The 20,778-nt window shown below is 41.5% G+C and overlaps 1 protein-coding gene across 1 annotated transcript in view; it reads left to right on the forward strand.

The window, feature by feature from the left end:
• The window catches only part of POU6F2 (POU class 6 homeobox 2), a 453,863-nt gene that overhangs the window by 88,325 nt on the left and 344,760 nt on the right, over nt 1–20,778 (forward strand). The window contains exon 2 of the mRNA XM_040644418.1: nt 9,323–9,494. Within this exon, the coding sequence (XP_040500352.1) occupies nt 9,323–9,494 (172 nt within the window). The remainder of the gene's footprint in view (nt 1–9,322; nt 9,495–20,778) is intronic.

Genomic DNA, 20,778 nt, shown 5'->3' on the forward strand with positions numbered 1-20,778 from the left:
TTAGTTGCCACGCTGTGCAATGTCCGACATGATTACATGTATTTTGAAATATTAAAAGTATCGACCAAAGACAATCCTTGCCTTCCCCTTCCCTTCCTTCCTCTCTGCCTTCCTCACAATCATTAATCAGTCATTAATCAATCCATCAATCCAAACACATTTATTAAGAGCCTATTTTGTATCAGACACCATACCCGGAACTCTGAGACATGTTTACCTACAAAAAACTCAAGCGTTTCAGCTTGAGGCAAAGGCTTAAAGACTTGGAAAAGTAAGTGATTACCCAGTGGAAAAACTGTCATGATTTTATTGCATCTGAGATGAAGCACAAATAGGTAAGAGGGGCCGAGCTGTGAGACCCTTTCCCCAAGTATATGGAAAACTGCACCTAAAATGGACGAGAGGAGCCAATATGGTGGTTAGAGGCTTGGAGTGGACACTCTGGTCCTTCCTCGTCTCCCTTGGAGATCCTGGAGGCTCCTCCCTAAAAACCTTAGGGCTTCTCAGTTCAGTGCTGGATTTGAAAATTCCGAAACTAGAGGCAAGGTCTTTCCATTCTGAACTGACTGTGTCATCTACTTTTGCAAAAGGTTGCAAATACTGTGATTATATATAGTAAGTACCTCCAGAAAGAAAACATTTTTAGAACAGAGATTGGCTGTTCTCTGTTTGTACATTCCAACCACTAAGTGCAAGTTCACTGTAATCTGAGTTCTGTTCCATTTAAATCCTGATACCTACTTGAAGCCATGAGATTATGAAGAACGTATGGATAGAGGGTAGGTGTGTGCGATATCAGTGCCACTGTATAACCCCATTACCCGAAGACCAGATCTCCATGAGCCTGAATTGAACTTTTATGGATGCTTTCTCACAAAGGCAGCAGAAATGAATTGATGGTGCTATTAAGTTATCAATAGCAGTGTCTCCCTTTTTTTCCCAGACAAGTATACACGCAGCGTCATCCACACAGTCATTTTAACCTCTTGGGGCCAGAAGAGCTAAGAGCTATGGAGGTTCGAGGTGACGGTCTAGATACGCATCTGACCGCACACTAGAAGTCCAGAACTCGCAGACTCCCACCAGATTGATTGTTATGTTGTTGTTCCAACTTAGAGGTTTGTGCTGATGAGCTGTTTGTTTATTTGCTTGCTTCTGTTTAGATACGGCTCCGTGTCTAATGCTGTTATCTTTAATTGGAGTCATCAATAACTATGTTGATAATTAAAGCTGGTCAACAAAAGTATAAGCTCCTTACGGTGGGGTTAGGAGAGAAAGAGTGTCCCNAGGTGGTGATTGAAGGGAAGGAGAAGGTTGCATATCTGAGGGTCAACAAAAAGACAAGAGACTCTTCGACGAAGCCCGTATGTACATTTAAGTGAAATACCGTCTTCTGACCGCCAGGCAAATCAGATATTTCGCAGTCTCATTTTTCCTTTCAACGTAATTGTGGCCATTCACCTGAACTAAATAACCCCCAGGGAGAGGGCTGGGGATTGGTGGGGCAGCAAAGAGTGTAATTTGCCCAGACCATCTTCTGAAGAGGGGACCCTATTTCACTCTGTAATGACTTGCCGGCCCCTAAGACAACATTCATCTAATTGTGGGTCAACATCCAGTATGGCGGGTTGTGTCGCAAATGGCCGAGAGTACATTTCTTACATACAGCTACTGGGTTCTTTCTGGGGAATAATGGTAGTCAGTAATGGTTAGAGATGGGTGAGGGCTTGCTATGCTCCCAAAGCCTGGCCACCTGCTTAGAATGAAAGCAAGCTCTGAGGCCAGACTTTGCCAAACATACAGACATTTATTGAGCATGCTTTTATTAGCAGATAATCCCCCAATTGTTCGTTCACCCTCTCTGTAAGCTTGATGAAGTCATAATTCTCTGTCATTTTAGGTGAACCTAGCACAGCGTGCATGGAAGTTCTGTGAAGGCAGATACAACAAGATTTTAGAAGCAAGGTCTGTTTCTCTCACAGCATCAGGCAGCTAGAACTCTCTGAACCGAAGCCTGGATGTGGGACAGTTTAGGCTTCTAGCCCGAAACCCTGAGGCAACAGGCCTTGAAAGATTCTTAATATCCTCTGATTCCTCTCAAGGGAGGGGAATGTCTCTAAAATATTTTAGCCAGGGCATATATCTTGAATGGGACTAACTAAATGAAAACCCATTTCCAGCCTCCACTAAGGCTGGTCAATAAGTTCCTCATCTCACTCAAATTAATATAAATTATACGAATCAACAAAATGCAGGGTGAGGGAGCCATGGATGGTGAATGGAGGTGGCTGGATTTGGGTGGTAGGCGAGCGTGAGGCAGGGCCTTTCTGAGGAAACGGTAGGCCCGGGAGTAGGAAATGTTGATTACGGCAACTGACTGAACCTAGGGTGGAGCTCAGGGTCAGAAAACCTTTTCCGTCAGGAGACAGAGAGTAAATAGTTTCAGCTTTGCAGGCCACAGAGAGAAATCGAGGCTGCCTCCTGAGGAAGAGACACGACCTTGGAATGGCAGCTGCCTTCGGGCAAAGGCAAGTCCTGAGGGAGGCCTCAGCTGCGAGCCATCTCAGCCAACCCTCATGGCGGCTGGGAAACGAGCGTGTTGGTGGTGAAGGGAGTTCTGGGAGGCACACCACAGCCTCCATCTCAGTGTAGACTTCTGGTCCAACTGAACCCATGGTCAGTGGGGTGCCTCAGTGTGGGAAGTGGTGTGGTGGTAGGTGGTCTTTCTTTCTACCCATATTCATGTCCATTATCTGTGCCTCACCTCACTCCAGTCTCACAGCGTCCTCCTTGAGAAGCAGAAAGCCGTGTTGGTATGGAAACCAACAAGCAGCCATAGTGACTCACTCGTGGTCATGCAGGTGCTTGATGCTAAATCAGGGAACGTCCGCGAGCTCTTGGGAAGCCTCCTCAGTGCTTCACTCTCGAAACCCAGCCTTTCTTTTGAAGTTTGAACGCCTACTTGATTTGCACAGAATACTCGGCCGTTTTCTTTTGGGATAGGGTCCAATGCGACCTCAGCCACGCTAACTGGGAAGTGGAGACATGGGGGAATAGATAACAGGTGGGAATCTTGGGTTGAGGAAGGAAACCCAGGTTGGTATCAACATTTCCTATGAAAATCTGCTGTGAGATGAAGGAGGGTGTATTTGTGTAAGCTTTGTAATTAAGTTCATTGTAATGTAAATTTCTATCTATTGCATATTTGCTAAAAATGTGGGTTTTTCTGCTTTCCTCAAAATGATTTTTGTGTGCAGTTTAGGAAGTGACATTTAAAATGAAATAAGCGGTGGTGGGTGAATTTATGGTATTTTTAGTGTTTTGATCTTCATTAATTTTCAGAATTTTCAACAATAAATTTATATATTTACAAGAATAGAATAATTAAAAATTAAATTATGGCCTTATTTCTAAAAGTCAAATAGAATGTATTTTTACAAATTATTGGTAGAAAGGGGAAATATGGCATGGTAAAAAAATAGAAATGCCTTGTAACTTTTGAGGGAAATATTCTTCAGTACATTAAATATTATAGTGAGAACCAACTGACAATAATATTCAGTAATTGGTAAAAGAAAGATAAAGATTGTTTTACTTCATGACTAAGGTAACAAAATTCACACTTGAAGTTTTCTTTCCCAAAACCCACGAAAGTCTAGTTTTATCCTCTTAATGATCTGTGATTTTGAGTTTACCTCTTCCCAGTGAGAGAAATTAAATACAAAATATGGTGCTGTCTTTTCATCTTAAATGGACTGTAGGTAATTTGCATTGACCTTTTTCCTAAATTGAAATGTGGCCTTTTGGGGTGGGGGGGTGACCCGATAATTTTTTTTCTCCATAATGGATATAATTTTTTTCTATTGAATTCTAGAAATAGATCTGTTGAGCATAACTTCGCCATACTCTGGCACTTTGCAAACAAATGAATTGTTTCCTTGGATTTGTGAAGCCTGCCTGTCTTATTTACATTTCCCTCAAAGCCTTCTGATTGCTTGCTTCATAGTTGGCTTGTATGTACATAAGAGTATGCTGGACCCGGTTCAAGCTCCGTTTAGACGGGGTGGGGGTGGCTATTTCCATCGTGTGGCTGCCCCTGGACACGGATGCTTTGCTGAGTTAATTGTCTCACTATCTTTAGTTTCTCCGACTATCAAATGAGAATGATTTTGCTTACAGAAACTCTGTTGGTTAAATTATTGCAGGCCTTTAGCTGAATTATCTCTTTGTTTATCGGGGATTATTGTTGACAGCCTAGTGAAAGTCCAAGCTGGATTCTCTTCCTTCATACAATGCCCTATATCTGCTCTACGGATAAAGGGGTTGCAAGAGAAATACACAGGGATATCTTTTTTTTAAATTAAAAAAATTTTTTTTTTTTATTGTGAGAGAGAAAACAAGTGGGGGGAGGGACAGAGGGAGAAAGAGAATCTCAAGCAGATGCCATGCTGAGCACAGAGCTGGACGTGGGGCTGATCTCATGACCCCGAATCACGACCTGAGCTGCATGGGGACATCCGTATTTAAAAATTATATTAAAAAATAATAATAAAAAAATAAAAATTATATTAAAAGTCATCAGGAATTAGTATACGATGAGGATATACAGTTAGTATATGCTAAGTTGTATGTAACCATCTAGAAATAAACCGTAAGCAATATTAGTTAGGTAAAAGTTATTAAAGTGTGGGAAGCACTGGGTGGATGTATACTCGCTGAAGGCTTCCGGCTAATTATTGTAGCATCCTTGACAGTTAGAGCTCTCATTTACATTAGCAGTAATGTAAATGCAAATTTAGAGTAAACTCTAAAATGAGTTTCAAGAGGTACCAGATCCATTGGACAATGCAACAGAGATTACGAGGAGAAGTCCTTCCTCGGTCAGATGATTTAGGGAGGGTAAACTGAGCTGAATGGGTTTCTTTCCTGGTAGACTCTTCTGTTGCATTTTCCATGTGGATATGATTGCAAAACTCTTTTATGTAGATTATCTTTGGGGACAAGTGTTCTGTGGAATGCACTTTGGGAAGTGCTGTTTTATTCCAACCTTTTCATTTTCCAGATGAGACAATTGAGGGTGACGGTGGTCGAATGATTTGCTAAGTTTCTGTAGACCGTGAACCTGAATGCAAGCCTGGATATTTGACACTATCTGATGTCCTGTCTACTACACTGTATCGTCCCATAGATTTCACACGAGCAGTGTTGGACGGGGAAGTGTTTTGTTCCTAGAGTCTGCAGGGAGAAAGACACTACACATAGCATGCTCTGGGAATCAGTTATCTAGGGTTTAACGCCCTTTAGGACCCATGATTCAACTTCTAAGAAACCCCATGAGTTACTGGGCAGTATAAAAAGATGAATCTACTGAAGTTCAAAATATAGCTTCACCACTCGCCAGCTGTGTGGCGTTGGGACAAGTCACTTGGCTTCTCTGAGTCTCAGACTTGTGTCCCTCCAAGGGGGACTAATGCCTTGCATTGTTTGGGTGACGTTACATATATCTGAAACACCTCTCTTCATTCAATACATGGGACCGATTGTTGTCCCTTGACAATGCTCGAATGAGATTTCAGTCATTGCTGGAGAGTTCTGATGTTGATCGCGGTCCTTTCATTGTAGGACATGGTGGAACTTTTTGTTCAGGTTTTGCTCATGGAAACCACCTCTCCTGCTTCTTCTTTTCTCAGCGTCTGGCTCTTGGGTCTCTGATGAGCCTCGTGAGTCATCACGGATTGGCCTCTACTGGCAGCCGCCATGTCCTCTTGCACCTACTCGCCACTCCTCCATATTGAATCAGTCATTTTCCTCTATCAGGGCTGATAAAAGAATTGCAGAGAGGTCCCAGCTTCTTCCCTGTCGTCGTGACAATTTCCGACTTTTAAGCAAGAGGTCTTTGCCGCTTCTATATTTTGCCTATGCTAGCTATTTCTGTTCCCTTGTGCTGCTGCAGTGATCCTTGTGCGTGGTGCACTTGCAACTTTCTTGCGTTCCCGCAAGCACCTCTGTTGGGGCCTGTCAGAAAATCCTTTCTTCGCTCCGGCAGAAAGGATTTTTACAGACTGACATCCCTTTTGGCAGGGGGAGAATGACTTCCGAGCCGAGTGCTGCTTGAAAGAGGCACTCCCTCATCACTTATGACTGTACTCAGTGGTTACTGCTTGTGACACATTTTCAAATGGACCCCCCAGTGGCTGCAGCTGTGATTAAAAGCTGTCTGCTCTCTGCCTCACTGGGGGTTTGCTGTTTAACCGTGTCATGCACATACAGATGTGGGCTACAGCTGCATCCTGGAAAACGTACACTGTTTTGTAAGATGAAAAATCACATGAGTACCTGGATGACAAACTCCTGAATTTCCTAAGCTCAAGTCCCCGAGAGGCGCGAGCTGGGAACCTAGCCATGTAGGAGGTGCATAAAAGTCATTTAAGGAAGAAGAGCTAATGGTCAGTGACTATATACCATCTGCCAGTACATGCGCTGCACACATGAGCCAGACCGAACATCTTCGAGATGTAAGTGCACTTGAACTTAGCAGCTGCATTTCAGCGCCTCTGCGTGCTTCAGCATTCAGTTTGACCATGCACAGATAAAACAAGAAGAAAATATTCTTTGTTTTGGGTAAGGCGACCCAGCTCTTCCCCGATACCATGTGTGGTTGATCATGGGTTTTGAATGCCATTCTAAACATAAGTTTGCTGTGAACGCTATCTTAAAAAAATGCTCAAATGAGCCGTGCAGCCTCAGAGATAGGGTGTCTCCAAGGCACAGGTCGCAACCCTTCCTCTAGATTAGGGAGACGGAGGGTTCCACTTTTTGTAAAGTAAAAATGTACTAGAATTTACACCTGGGCTCTTCCCTTCACGTGAGGAGGATACTTACCAAAAGCGTGTGGCAAAGCAGTGTTCCCTTCCCTCCCCACCCCGCTCCACTAACCGAAGCAGAAGAATCCAAACACGCATTTTCTTAGACGCATAGGAAAGAAATTGGGGGGGGGGGTTGAGAATTTCGTGTCTCCTTCCCCCCCACCCCGCCCTCGTGCCTGCTTCTCCCACCCCCCGAAAGTCAGGCGCTCCCAATCTCAGTGACCAAACACAGTCAATGAAATGCTAATCTATCACCAGCAAATTTAGGCTGACAATACCGTGCATCGACCACATTGATGAGATTGATTATATTTCAAATATTTACAATATGGTGAGACAAGCCTAATTTATTTTCTAAAGAGTTCAAGGTAGGTATCACCCATCCAAAAGGGGGGAAACAATGGAGAAATGTTTGTGGTTGCTATCTGCAATAATCCGATGCTGACAGAGAGTAGTATTTTATTTAGTAATTAACAGTGTAAAGGGGAGAGGAGCTGTCATGTTGGTTCTTAAGCTGGGGAATGTGATGAAAGATGATATCTACGATCTCATCCTTTCCACTTGTTTAGGATTGTCAGGATGAGAAATGTCAGCATTATGAAAGCCCGGCTCTGCTCTTGATATGATAAAACCCTTCAAAAGCCAGTCTTTCTCTCCCTCATCCCCCTCCTTTCCCACTCTCTCTCTCCCTGCACTTGCTTTTTTATTTATCCTATTTTGTTAGATGGCAGAAATATAATTCTTTTCTTTCTTCCTATTATAAGCCACCATTTTTGTTTTATTATATGTTTCACAACCCCTAATGCCCCACTGAAAATTACCTTGTTAAATGACAGTGTTTCAAAGCCATGAATCCTTTCCACCATTCCCTCAGAGGTTTGAAACAGTCAACAGACTGTAAAGAATAAATAATAAAAAAGTATTGATTATTTTGATGACTGTGAGATTCAATTAAGTATTAATTTTGCCCTCCAGTGGACCTATCAAGGTATTCAAAAGGGAGGATTCAGCTCAGCTAAATGCATGCTGAGTGCTTCAGCCTTAAATAGGGAGAAAATGTGTTTACCTACAGTATTTGAAGAAGAAATGCATTGATGCACAGAGTCCAATATTTAAGTGCTGTGCACATTAAGCCCTGGTGACAGTGACATTGTTTTCAGGGGTATGAGTATTGACTAAAGAAGTGCATTTGATGACAGCTTAAACTATTTGTATTGATTAACATTTTCATAGATTATCATGTGTCATATCAAATTCACTTTTCAGGCATGAATACATTAAAAAAAAAAAATAACCACAGGCATACCGCCGACCAATGTAACGATGGGACAAGAGAGCATGCCGCCCCACCTGCTCCTGTGCTGGTCACCTGTTTCCTGCTCAGGAACCACTTAGGCATGAACTTGGCAATAAATAGCTCCCAGATAACGCAAAAAGGGCACTGCTTGCTTTCCTTTTCCTTCTGCGGCCGGTGTTTGTGCCAAAACAATATCATGCATCTTAGTTTGCAAATGGAATAGCAGGCTCTCCTCGGGAAATATTTCTGATCCTAAGACGCCCTCCTAATGAGCTGAAGATAAAGCAGATTCAAATTATTGGGAAGGGGGGGAAGTTTGCTTTTTTTGGAGGTGATTTTTGCTTTCTTTTTTCTCTAATGCTCTGAGCGTATGATGCTCTGGGTATCGGAATTATTGAACACAGTTTGTAAGTATTTTTCCAATTCCTTAAACCAATTTTTAAACCAATTTTCATCTCTTTTGCTGTGTGTTGTTTGCTTTAAAATGTTCCTTGGCTTTGGGGTCAGCTTCAGTCCCAAATCTGGGGGCAGCGAAGTCAACTTCTAAGGGTGCTGATGGAATTTACATGAGAAATCTCTTTTATTCCATTGAAAGCCTTTGGAGGACTCTTTTCTCCTATCTCTTTTCTCTGCTCTGGGGATAGGGTTTAATTGCTTCTCCCCCAGGGAGAGTGCTTCTTAAAATAGCCCGTGGTCCCTCCATAGGGCGCTCCTTCCTTTTTAGTGTGTTGAGGAAGTACAAACCCAGCACTTTCTTTTTTCTTACTGCATTAAAGACCGAACAAGGTGTAAAAACATTCGCACAAAAAAGCACATCCCACAATTAAAGCTGTGTTGCTTAGGTGGCTTTCAAAGAAGTTTTTTTTTTTTTTTTTTCTTCCCCCCTTCTTCCCTCCGAAGCTTCCTGAATCTCTCACATGCTAGTTGAGCTTTAATAGGGTGGGGAGTAATGGAGAACTCCTCGGATCTGTAATAGCTCTTCACTTGACTGCAACCAGCAATAACAGCGGGAGCAGCCAGAGATAAGAGAGAGAGGAGAGAGGGAGAGTGTGTGTGTGGAAGAGAGAGAGAGAGAGAGAGAGGAGAGAGGGAGAGAGGACACGCACACTAAAGCTGCCACTTTTTTTTTCCTCCCCTTCACTCTTTTCCCCCATCCTAGGATCCAATGATAGCTGGACAAGTCAGTAAGCCCTCGCTGTCAGCGCGGAGTGAAATGAATGCGGAGTTGAGAGGTGAGGACAAGGCTGCTACTTCAGACAGCGAGCTGAATGAGCCCCTGCTTGCGCCTGTGGAATCAAATGACAGCGAGGACACTCCCAGCAAGCTCTTCGGTAAGTCTGTCTAGGTATTTCATTTCAGCCCTACCATGTTGTCCGGAAGAGCAATCCACACCCCCCGCAACCCTTTCCCTGTTGTTCATTCAATTTTCTTGTAAGTGCTAAAGAGGAGCCTCGCGTCTTGGAGGGGCCGAGCCACCGGAGCCCATTCCAGCCGGCTAGCAGGATGTCCTCCAAACTTTTCCCAGCAAGGAACTTCCTCGCTGCTCCTTGGGGCTTGTCAGATATTGCCAGAGTCCCCGGGCTAGAAATGATTTAAAAAAAAAAAAAAAAAAAAGAAGAAGAAAAAGAAAAAGAAGCAGCAGAAGAAGATGGTAATAATAATCAGGAAATCAGTTCCATTGTGAGAATTGGTTAACATTTATTGAATAAATATCGACTCGGTTTCGGGTTGCTTCGCAGCCTTTTGTTAAGGGGAAGGAGAGTAAAGAGTTATTATCTGTAGTCAAAAGACGGAAGAGGGAACTGTGAAATATCAATACAAGTCTTTCTGTGCCAGGTAAACAAAGGTGGCTACGGGAATTGCTCAGAGAAATAACATTTTGTGATCACAATTAGAATGGGTATCTCTCCTTCTAAAGGGGGGGGGGCGAGGAAAGAAAAGAGGTCCTTTGCCTCCCTCCCCTACCCCTCATCCCTTGACCAGACGTTTATAGGCTCTTCCTAAATGTGGAGGCAGCCCAGGACCCTTCAGGAATCTTTGTTCCATAAACAAAACAAGAGCGAGCAGAGTACCACTCCAGCAAAGACATCTGTCATTCAAACAGATGACACTCTGTAAGCCAACTCAAGCAACTGTGATCTCTAATCAGAAAGGGGAGCGGGTTGTTGAGGCGCGTGACTGAGTGATGGATGGTGATAGATGTCTGTGCTGGAGAAGCACTTTATGGGATAAAGTGACATTAGGTTTTCAGAACACTTGCTCCTGAAACACTTGCTTTTAATTATTTTCCAGTGTTTGTATACTTACAACACTGAGTGGATACTAACCTGTTTATACCTTTATCTACTAACCTATACATACACCTGATTTTATATATATATCAGGCAGAGCACTGCTGGGTCTCAGGTTACAAACAGAGCCCTGTGCCTGAATGTCAGAGAAATACACACCACTGCATAGACTGCTTTGTCGAGAAAGTCGTTAATTCAGCTTAAAAAATAAATAAGTTTAATTTTTTTTTTAGCCTCCAGGAAGAAAGCAGCTTCCCTAGTTTGCCAACTCCAGGCCAGCTTCAACAGAGGAAATTTTCTCTGATTCGAAATGCTCACTCAGTCAAACACGAGAGGGGTGTTGCAGACCAACTTTCTGTCTCAGATTTGCTATTGGTAAAATACAGTTTTACAGTTAAAAGTATAATAGATGCCAGTTTCAAGAAAGTCTGTCATATTACGCTTTTTACAAAAAGCAGCAATTCTGCCTGGTACATAGATTTTTTTTTTCTTTTCTTTCTTTCTTTTTTTTTTTTTACACCTAGGCATTAAGGTTTTAGCATTTGCACTCTAAAGGAATATTTTGTTGTTGTTTCGGTTTTTATGTGTGTAGGGAGAGTCATGTCCTAGAGCACTCATTTCCTTCCAGGAGGTTAGTGAGAGAAGTCAGATAAAACTAAAAGTTACAGAAAGGCAAAGCCATGCTCCAGTCTCTCTGATGTTGGGGTGCTCATACCAAGCATTTTGACTTTTTGAAAGTAATCAACTGTGAATGCTCCTACATGGGGGATAATGGGTTTCTTACTTGCTCCTGAACTTTGCGTGCATTTTTACAAAGTCAGTGCATTTTGTAGACTTTCACTTAGAACCCCAGCTTGTTTGTTTGTTTTTTTTTCCTTCAAGTAAACCAACAGAGGGGTGATTCGTTTGGCTTCTCAACATTTGTTTAGATTTCCCACTGTTGAAATTTGAAGATCTGTTATGTCATTCTTACTGATTTGCTCACGCAGAGAAAGAAGTTTAAATAAAAAAAAAACAACCCAAGAGGGTCAAAGAAGTTTGAATTAAAAGTTCATTGAAAATATATCTGAAGTGGAGTATTGATGGGGTAAACGAAGGAATCATCGTTCAGTGTAGAAATCATGGGGGATGTTAGAAGGTGTTCCTCTTCACTTTAAAATTCCCAACTTCTCGATTTGTGAGAGGATGCCGGACCAGATCTCCGTCTTATATCTGATACTCCTTATGTAGTCACTTAATTTTATTTGGTCTCTAGAGTCTAGCTTTTCGAACACAGCGTGAATATTTTCCAGTTTGTGATTCGGTGAAGAAGCAACCAGTAGACGAGCAGTGTCGAAAACTTGAGGCAAAGAGGGGAGACGATAGGAGGCAGGGGCACCAGAATGTCCATCGAAGGAAGCAATGTTCTCTGAGGCTTCTTTATGGGTCTCTTGTGTTCTGTGCTGTTGGTATCACCGGCACTTAGCCTTAGAAATCCCAGTTTGCGTACCTGATGAAAACTTTTTAGAATAATTCTCTCCCAGGATTTTTAGCAACTTTGGCCACACTTAATGGGTGACAATTTAATGGACCATCGTCATTTGACATGAATACGCTCAAGTGTTTTTGGTCTTATATGTGGTTTTCATTACACTTTGCCTGACAGTGAAGAATTACATTTTTCCTGAATAGCTGAGAGCATCCAGGTTTCTCTCTCAACCAGGATTTTCTAACGTACTCTCTCAAACCATTATCCTCCTGGCATGTGCCTTGTGTTCTTGAAAACCGTGCTTCCGTAATGAAAGGAGCAGATTAAGACAAACCATGTGCATCTGGATGTGTTTACTTTTGGGGAGAGACGTTTAACAACAGGAGATAAGAAGAGTTCGGTTGTGTTTTTTGTTGTTGTTGCTGTTGTTTTTACGGTACCTGAAATTTCAGTACTGATGGATTTCTTTGGAGCTTATTTCTGCTTGTGTGTCTTGTTGAAATGAGCAGTCCAGAGCACAAGTCCGTCGCCGTCACAGTATGGGCACCTTCAGCCCAAAACTGCAGGAGAAAGGCTAATACCGATGCCCTCTATGGATAAACAAAGGAAACTTCAGGAACCGCTGGGTCTTTTATGCCTCTCCTGAAATTGCACCTCTGCTCTTAACAGCGTCCAAAGGGAAACATGCTGCCCAGAACGTTTCAGTGCTCCTTGCAGCCCAGAATACCAGAAGGAGAAAACCAGAAGCCATATGCCAGCCTCAGTAGAAAGTTCAGAAAAGGGCCCTTGTGTTTTATAAAGTAATTACATCAGAGGTAACATTTTGCTTAACTTGACCAGCTATGGGAAACTCAAGTACACTTAGGAGAGATGAATCCACATTTCATTGAGAAACGTGTGGCGAGGTAGTTCTCTGTGATATCATTAAGTGGTACATTATTTATTCTTGGAAAGCCTGTAGGAAAGCCTGTCTCCTTTTTTTTTTTTTTTTCCTGGTCCGTGACTGTATTATGCTAAGCTCTGAGCTGTGGGGAACAGTATGGAGGAGAGCAGGCTTGCCTGTCAGGGGGTATTACCAGAGAATTTGGCTCTGTGTCTCCCTGTGTTTCGGCTGCAGGATCAAATGAGCGATGCCACGCGGGGCCAGCCATTTAATACGTGACTACTGATGTACCTATTCGAAACCATTCTCAAAACTGGCCTTTGGCAAACAGTCTCAAAGGGAAGAGGTTGCTGTGTTTCTCTGGTGACATTTATTGCATCCGTGTCAACGTGGTGCTTCATTTTTAGTTACGTTCATCAAGAATTCAGTGGTCCCCGTTCCGTCAAGTTGGATGCTAAAATTCAAATGGTCGAGCATCAACAACTTGGTTGGGAAGATGGCCACAGGAAGGATAAAAGTAATATATATCCACAGAAAAATATCTGTACTAAAGTTTTCCCATGCAGTCTCAGCTGAAGAAGTAAGAGCGCATAAAACAGGCCTTAAATATTTTCTCCCAGATATATTTGAAATTTGAAAGATGATTTATTAACCGTGCGCCTCCTGGGAGTATTTTTATTGTTTCAAGATAAACCTCATGATTGCTTTTCTTAAAGTCCCAGCTACCTCGGGTGGCTGGGCTCCTCTGTGGCTCCGCTGCTCGCCTGCACCGCACTGGACGTGAGCTGGGCGGGCACACAGCTCCAAAGCCCTGAGCTGAGATGTAAACAAAAAACCACTTACACGCATTGGACCCGAGGTAAAGAGTGATGGGTGGTTTTCTGTCATGCTACGGTGTTTTTCTGAGTTAAAAGAAATTGCATATAATGATCCTTGTAAGCGTGGGTGTTTTCAATATCGTTTATCTGTGAACTTTCGGAAAAGGGTTGAAAGTTGGGTCAGCGATTCTGCCTTGCTGGAAAATGTACCATCTGTAGGATTTTTCTTTTTCCTTTCCTTTCTGTTATCTTTCTCATAGAAACATGCATTATAAGGTTTTTTTTTTTTTTAAATTACCATCCAGTTTGACTTGATTAGAATTTATGGCAGTGGAGTTGTTTTCAATGACAAAAGGATAAAGGATTAAATTGTCTGTCACCCCTTGAGACAGTGGTCTCTGCAGGTCAGCATGGAGGTCATTGGTAGGGCATTATGGGGACTGCACTTTGTGGTCGGGCTGCCTGTGAATGAGTGGAGGCCTTCATTATGGCATCACTCTATGACTTTATTGGGACATCTCTCTCAAGGTTCCAATGCCTTGGATATTTATAATATTCTGATGAAATATGCTGGGGCCAGTAATCAGTACGTCAGGCTTAAGCCCAAGAAGGGTTTAGCTGGCAGGTGATGAGGAATAGTCCCTAGAGAAATATATTTAGTTACAATATGCATCATGCTTCTATATTTTTATGGCTTTTGGTATTCTATTAATGGAAAATGTATACTATTTTTCACTGAAGAAAGTGTGTTTTGCTGGGGAAATATCAAAGGAGTATATTTTTAACTCAATAATTTGGATAACAGATTCTATGCCAAAATAGTTATTTAAAAGAAACCAGTAGAAACCTGTATTTGTGTAAGTAAATGAGATGCATGATAAGGTATTTGTCAAACATCAATTATGGTTTAATAGGCAAACAGACCCTTGTGGTGTTCTTCGCTGACTACCGGGGGGAAATGCACATTCAGATACATTTCTGAACATTCAGGGCAACCTAATGCATCTAGGTATTTCTTTAAAAAAATCCACTGTGTGTGTCTAGACAAATTTAGTTTCAGCGTTTTCTTCCCCCCAGAAAATCATTGTGATACTGCCTTGGTAAGTTAACCCACTTTAAATAGTGTTAATGTGTAAGTTTTGGAATCCAAATAAATCCATAGGCAGTAGCACGGATATTCAAATTTTTCAGCATATTCGTTGGTTGAGCTATGTTCATTTCTAAGTGACACTTTAATGGAGGACAGTGCACAGTATGTGACATGAGATTCAGTGGGGACTCTCTTAGTGGCTCCCTTTTCTGTTTCTGACGAGCTTGGGGTGCTCAGGTCAGACATCTGTTTAAAGAAGAAAGTTCAACATTGCAGTGTCTAGAGATGCTGTCCTTGCTAGCACATTAGCAAACAGAAATGCTGATACGGTTTTACATTTTTCTTCTGCCTTGATGGCTACAATTCTTATATTTTGTTGTCATTGCTGTTACATGGTCCTATATACAATTGGAAAGAAGACAAAGTATTAGGAACTACATTCATCTGCACCATCACCCCTATAAATGCTCTCCTTTTCGTCTTTTTAGTGTCTTGGATGTTTCTGACTTAAAGGTTACAGGGCGCTAGAGTGGGTTTTGTAGTTCACCCAGCCAGTTTGTGTCATAATTAATAAATAGAGGTGCATTCCAGAGTCAAGCTCCCAAGACTCGGCCCTTCCGTAGATTGCCTTCTTTCTCAATTACCCGGCTTAATGATAGAGTTAGCATTCTTCTTGAAAGAATTGACCAAAGAAAAATTTCCCCCACTCGAGAAATGAGACTTAAGTGACTATTTCAAGGGGACCTTGCTTGCTATTAGACAGTAAACAAATAATTTGTGAGAGGATTGGTACTTTCCTTTGATTGGCGATCTTGCTGGCTTATGTTTGGGGATTAATAATACATCAGACATCCACACATTAAAAAGAAAGTCGACGTGAAGGAGGAAGGGTGAGGGGTGCAGCTCGGCTACTGGGCTGCTCCTGATTATTCTCAGGCCTTCCCTGGGTGCTGAGACCGGCCGAGGAGTAGTCACGTTTGCCCGAATGTGCACCTGGCTCCGCTTCGCATGTTTCTTGATTTCCTTATGCTAAAGAAAAAGATGGCAAAGTGTTTATACCAAACTGGCACCCTGTCAGGGAGCAATCTGTGTAAAGTTTCCTGCTGTCAGGTTAATAAATTTTTTAAAAATATCCAAAGGCAGAGGTAGCTGGAGGGAGCTCCTAGTAACAGTTGCCATTCTCCAGCGGATGGGTTTCTCTTTAATATCCAGCGTGGCTCTGGAATTTTCTTGTTTGTTGTCTTCCCAGGGTCTATACTTTGCTGGTGTTTTTGTTCAGCTTTCCTTTTATTAATGACATTTCGGTCGTACTTTTAAAATGTTTATCCTTTAAAATTTCAAATGTCTTTTTTTTTTTTTTTTTTTTTTTTTTAAAGAGGGCAGTAAAGGAGTGTAATTTGTTGCAATCTGGTATTTAGAGTGGAGCATGTACCTTCGTGCTATGTGCCTGTATGAGGTCCTGAGTCTGTCAACAGTGGACTTTTCTTTGGGAATACCTTAGTAATATTTATATTAAAATTCGTTCAGAAGGAGTATCTGGGCTTTGGCAGTAGGGGGGCTTCTTGAGGATGCTTGTTTATTACACATGTGGACCTGACTCCGCCTTTGCCATATGAGCTCCCACTCTCTGCTTCTCAAAGTCAGATGAAACAAGTGCAGACTAGTTGGGTCACCTCTCTTACTCTGTGTTGGGACACTACTGTCAGCTATCAAAAACGGACTCAGCCATTTTAATGTGAACACAGAGGTCAGCGAGAATCACACTGACTCTTTTGGTGGAAGAAAGTCTGTCGTTCCTGGAGAAATGGAAAAAACAAAACAAAACATTGTTTTGTTAAGTATTCAAAGATCATTTTAAAAACCACCTGATAGAGATGCATAGCTCTTGGCACCTCTTTCTGATAGTTCGCTGCTACTTTTGAACATCCTGGTATGTTATAGGAATGTCTGTATTTTATTTGAGAATTTGAAAGAAAATCCAGGCTCAAATTTCTCTTACAGTCTTTCTTTTGAAAGTGCTACATGTGGCGAGAATATACTGGTTTTTATTTTCATTAAAAAATTAGTCACCTGGGACAGCATAACTAACACAGCCTAAGTCACTTTTATTAGGGGACTGCACTGCCCTCAAAACTAATTGAAAAGACAGAGAAACTAAGTGATAGCATTACACAGAAACTAAATGCTTAAGAGGTCTGCTATCCTGAAGACCATTTGAAAGTGGGATTCTATAAGGAGACCCGCATTCATTAAGATGGTTAAAAAAATGTTCTTAGTAAAGAGCTAAAGCAAGCCTGTTCATTTAGCCTGAGGATGGGGTAGACTATTAAGGCATTTCAGGACACTCAGAACGGACCAATGGTAGCCACCGTGAAAAGATTTAACAATCTTGCGAAATGTGTTCGTCCTGCTCTATACTGTCTGGGATTAGCAGTTTTCTCAGTGTTACCTCTTTTTCTGAAATAATCAATGTTTTTTAGATTGATGCACTTTCCAAATCTCTTGGTGTTACTTTGATTTCTTCCTGTTCATGAGGAAAAATGGTGATAAAAGTTTGTGAAAGACAAGACACTCTTATTTAAAGACAAACATTAGCCTAGTGTTTTAAAATAACAACGCACACTTCCCGCTTTATCACTTCCATACTTTGTGTCCCTGTGTTTTCTTTCTTCAGCACTGTGAATGCACAGTGAGTAAATGCAATGCTACCCATGTAAAACACATGTGGGTCAAACACATGTGTGTCTATGGCGTGTTCTCCATATTTTCTCCTGTGTTCATATGATACTTCAGTTTTGTCTTACTCACTTTGTAGTAAGTCTTTTCTTTATCAAAATTAATAAAGCCTTCTTAGCCTTTTTTTTCCATTCACGCTGTCTGTGTATCACTCAAATGTGCTTCTTCTGCACCTATGAATACTTAAAGACGTAGTTTCCAGGTAAAATTATAAAAATGAATAGTTTACCAATAAAGGACAACTAATCATATTATAGAGTACTGCTTCGGGCATAGATGGGCTATTACCCAAGTTCTAGTGTCTTGTTTGAAGCTGCTTTTTACTGAGCAGAGAAGACAACAGGATTTCTCAGAATTTGTGCGGTTAATGCAATAAAGAGATCTGGAGGTTTCTGCACAGTGTGATTTATAGGGAGTATATATATTTAAAGCATACAAAACTTGCTCAAACTAGGGAAGACGCTTGGAATCTAAATATTAGGAACTTAAGTATTTGTCTACTTGTGGGCATACGCGCTAAACATTTATCTTGTTCTCTTTTAAGTAAAAAGCATTTGTTCTCTAGCTTGAAAGCACAGTTTTTGCCTGGAAGGATTTCATGGACCTAAATATACATTTACCTGTACACACATCAAGATAGAATGGGTGTTTGATGTACAATAAAGAAATCACATTTTAAACATTTGCTATTAAAATAGCACGGTGCACTTAATCTCCTCTTGCAGTTCTTCATGGCCACCTATGTGGTGATTTGTCTTTGAATAGCAATATGGGAAGATTTACTTTTGTGAATGAATGGTTTGGGGTGACTTATTGCATGAGAGAATCACCACGGTCGAAGTAGAAGGGCTGAGGGATTAATTTGATTTAAAAATGCAAACATTTGAAGCTGTTTATAAAGCATGAAAAATTATTACTGCAGAGTGAATTTTTGCCAAAATCAACCAAGGGTAGAAGAGAATAAAAAATCCAATGGAAAAACACATTTTCCTGTTTTTAAAAATGTGTAGTGGTATGGGGGGGGAGGTGAAATGCCCTTTTCCAAACCTGCATTTTCTCTTTGCTATATCTGATTTCACATAGCGAAATATTGTGAAATAGAAACGTGTCAAAAAGGAAGCCCACTGTTTTCAAAAGGAGAAGCAGGAAAGAAACAGTGAAGAAAGCGAACATGTTAATGGTTTCGCTCGCTATTCCTTAATCCCACTGTAATCTCTGCATGAGTAGTCAGGAAACGGATCATCTGGATTGTGTGGGAAAACTTTCATAAACTTTTGGAAAGAAACCTACATCACTATTTTAGATGCTGACTGGCTCATCTCTTTCTGATGCCTAAGATTAAGGCAGGTTTTACTCTCAAGAGTCACTAAGAAATTAGTCAGATTCTCAGGGATGCTGGTCTATTTCCTTGCTGTAGTTTCGAATCTTTCCTTCTGCCATTAGAATCCATGTTTATTGTAATTTGCAAACAATCCAATCAGAATCTGCAGGCAATCAGAATAGTGTCAAAAATTAGGCACCATGCTTCAAAAGGGATTAATGTCTATGGCTGCCTGCTTAAAACAATCAGACAAGCTCACACACACACACACACACACACACACACACACACACACACACTACCCAGAACTGGTCAGATTGGACATCGCTGATGGCATGCGGAGGACTGCACGAGCTTAGGATGGTGGCCACCTGTCTTGTCATCTGCAGCGTATCAATCTGTTTTTATAATGATACAATAACCTGAACCCTGTAACAGTTTATGGTCCTTCTGAGAATTCTTATGGATTCTTAGAGTGACGGAGGTCTGAGGAAAGATCTTGAAAGCTTTCACAAAATCTGGCTGGGTGACAGAAAAGTAGCATGCCTGTGATTTAGCTGCTATGGAATCCTATTGACTGGGAACAGCATTAAACTTTTAAGTTAAAACAAAACCCACAAAACAAATGGTAGACGCGAAAGGCGCGGGGCGCCCAGAAGGACAGCAGACATTAGGAGGTGCTAAAGGCTCTGAGGGCAGAGGCCACATTCATTAAGCCCAGTGTTGGACTTGATTAGCCTTCCGAGAAATGGGCTTCTCGTTTATGTAACTGTTCTGATTACTGCCCCGCAATCCGCCTTAGGGCCTTTCCTCCACGGAATCTCTCGGACTCGCAGGTTGCGTTTTCATTTCCCCGGGCTGTGTTTAGTCCGTGATAAAGAAAGAGCTCGAGTGTGAATCCGCCCGGTGAGGAATCACAGCCGGAGCCAGCAAGCAGTGACCACGAGGCCCCATCAGCAGAGGCACCGAGACCTCCGTCCTCTTCACGTTTGTAACACTGCTAATTTCTCCCGACTTTTAAAAATCCGCTTCCACATGAGCTCTCAAAACCCATAAAAGTGTGGCATGTAAAGTAAATTGTTTGTCACTTGCCGACGACCTGCCATATTTATTGTCAGGAGAAATGGACATTAGTTGGAGAAGCAGTTGTTAAAGGCCAAACAATTTTTAAAGATGGCAAAGATGCGCCACGGCTTTTCCTTTTTCTAACAATGAGCCGCCCCTTCAGACATCAAAAGACAAGATAATAAGACACTTCAAGCACAATTCAAGATTATATTCAACATCTAAAGGCTCATCTCTTGTCAGTTTGCATTTACTCTTCCAGGGATGTGATGCTTGTATCATCTATCTGTCAAGGGGAGTCTGGCAGGAAAGGCGAGGGCTCTTATTTCACACACTTAGGGTTTTTTTATCAAATAGCCCACACTCGTCCTGATTCCACCAAAATGGGGGGATAATTTGAAGAAGGTCAAGCGCAGGCACAAAAATCTCATATTGATTTGTGTGATTAGAAGGCATTAAAATTGCACGTTTATGTTAGTTGTTGAAATGTTGTGTCAGTTTATTTGGTAATACAGTTTTGAAGCCTGGGGAAGACAAAAAAAAAAAAAAGACTTAAAATTTAAAAATAGATGGCTGAAAGCCGAAATTGGTTCCCTTAATGTGGCCATATTTGAACATTTAACAAGTAGACGTAAAAATAATTGAATGGCTTAGTTTAACAATATTTGAAATTAGCTTATCTAACGAAATGCTTCGTTCAGCACCAAAGCAAAACAGCGCAGCTGTGCCTATCGGAGGAAAGAAATATATAGGTGAGATTATTTTTTAAATACTGGAAACATTGATTTCATATGTTTAATATATAGGTAAAAGGGGATGACATTTTCAATATAAATGTAATTATGGGGCTATTTTATACTGGTCATCAAATTTTTAACATTTGGCGCTCTTTGAAATTACAACATCATTATGTCTGTCATTTTATGCCATTCTTAGTATATGT

Source organism: Ursus maritimus, unplaced genomic scaffold (genome assembly GCF_017311325.1).
Source record: "Ursus maritimus isolate PB19 unplaced genomic scaffold, ASM1731132v1 scaffold_3, whole genome shotgun sequence".
Lineage (NCBI taxonomy): Eukaryota > Metazoa > Chordata > Mammalia > Carnivora > Ursidae > Ursus > Ursus maritimus.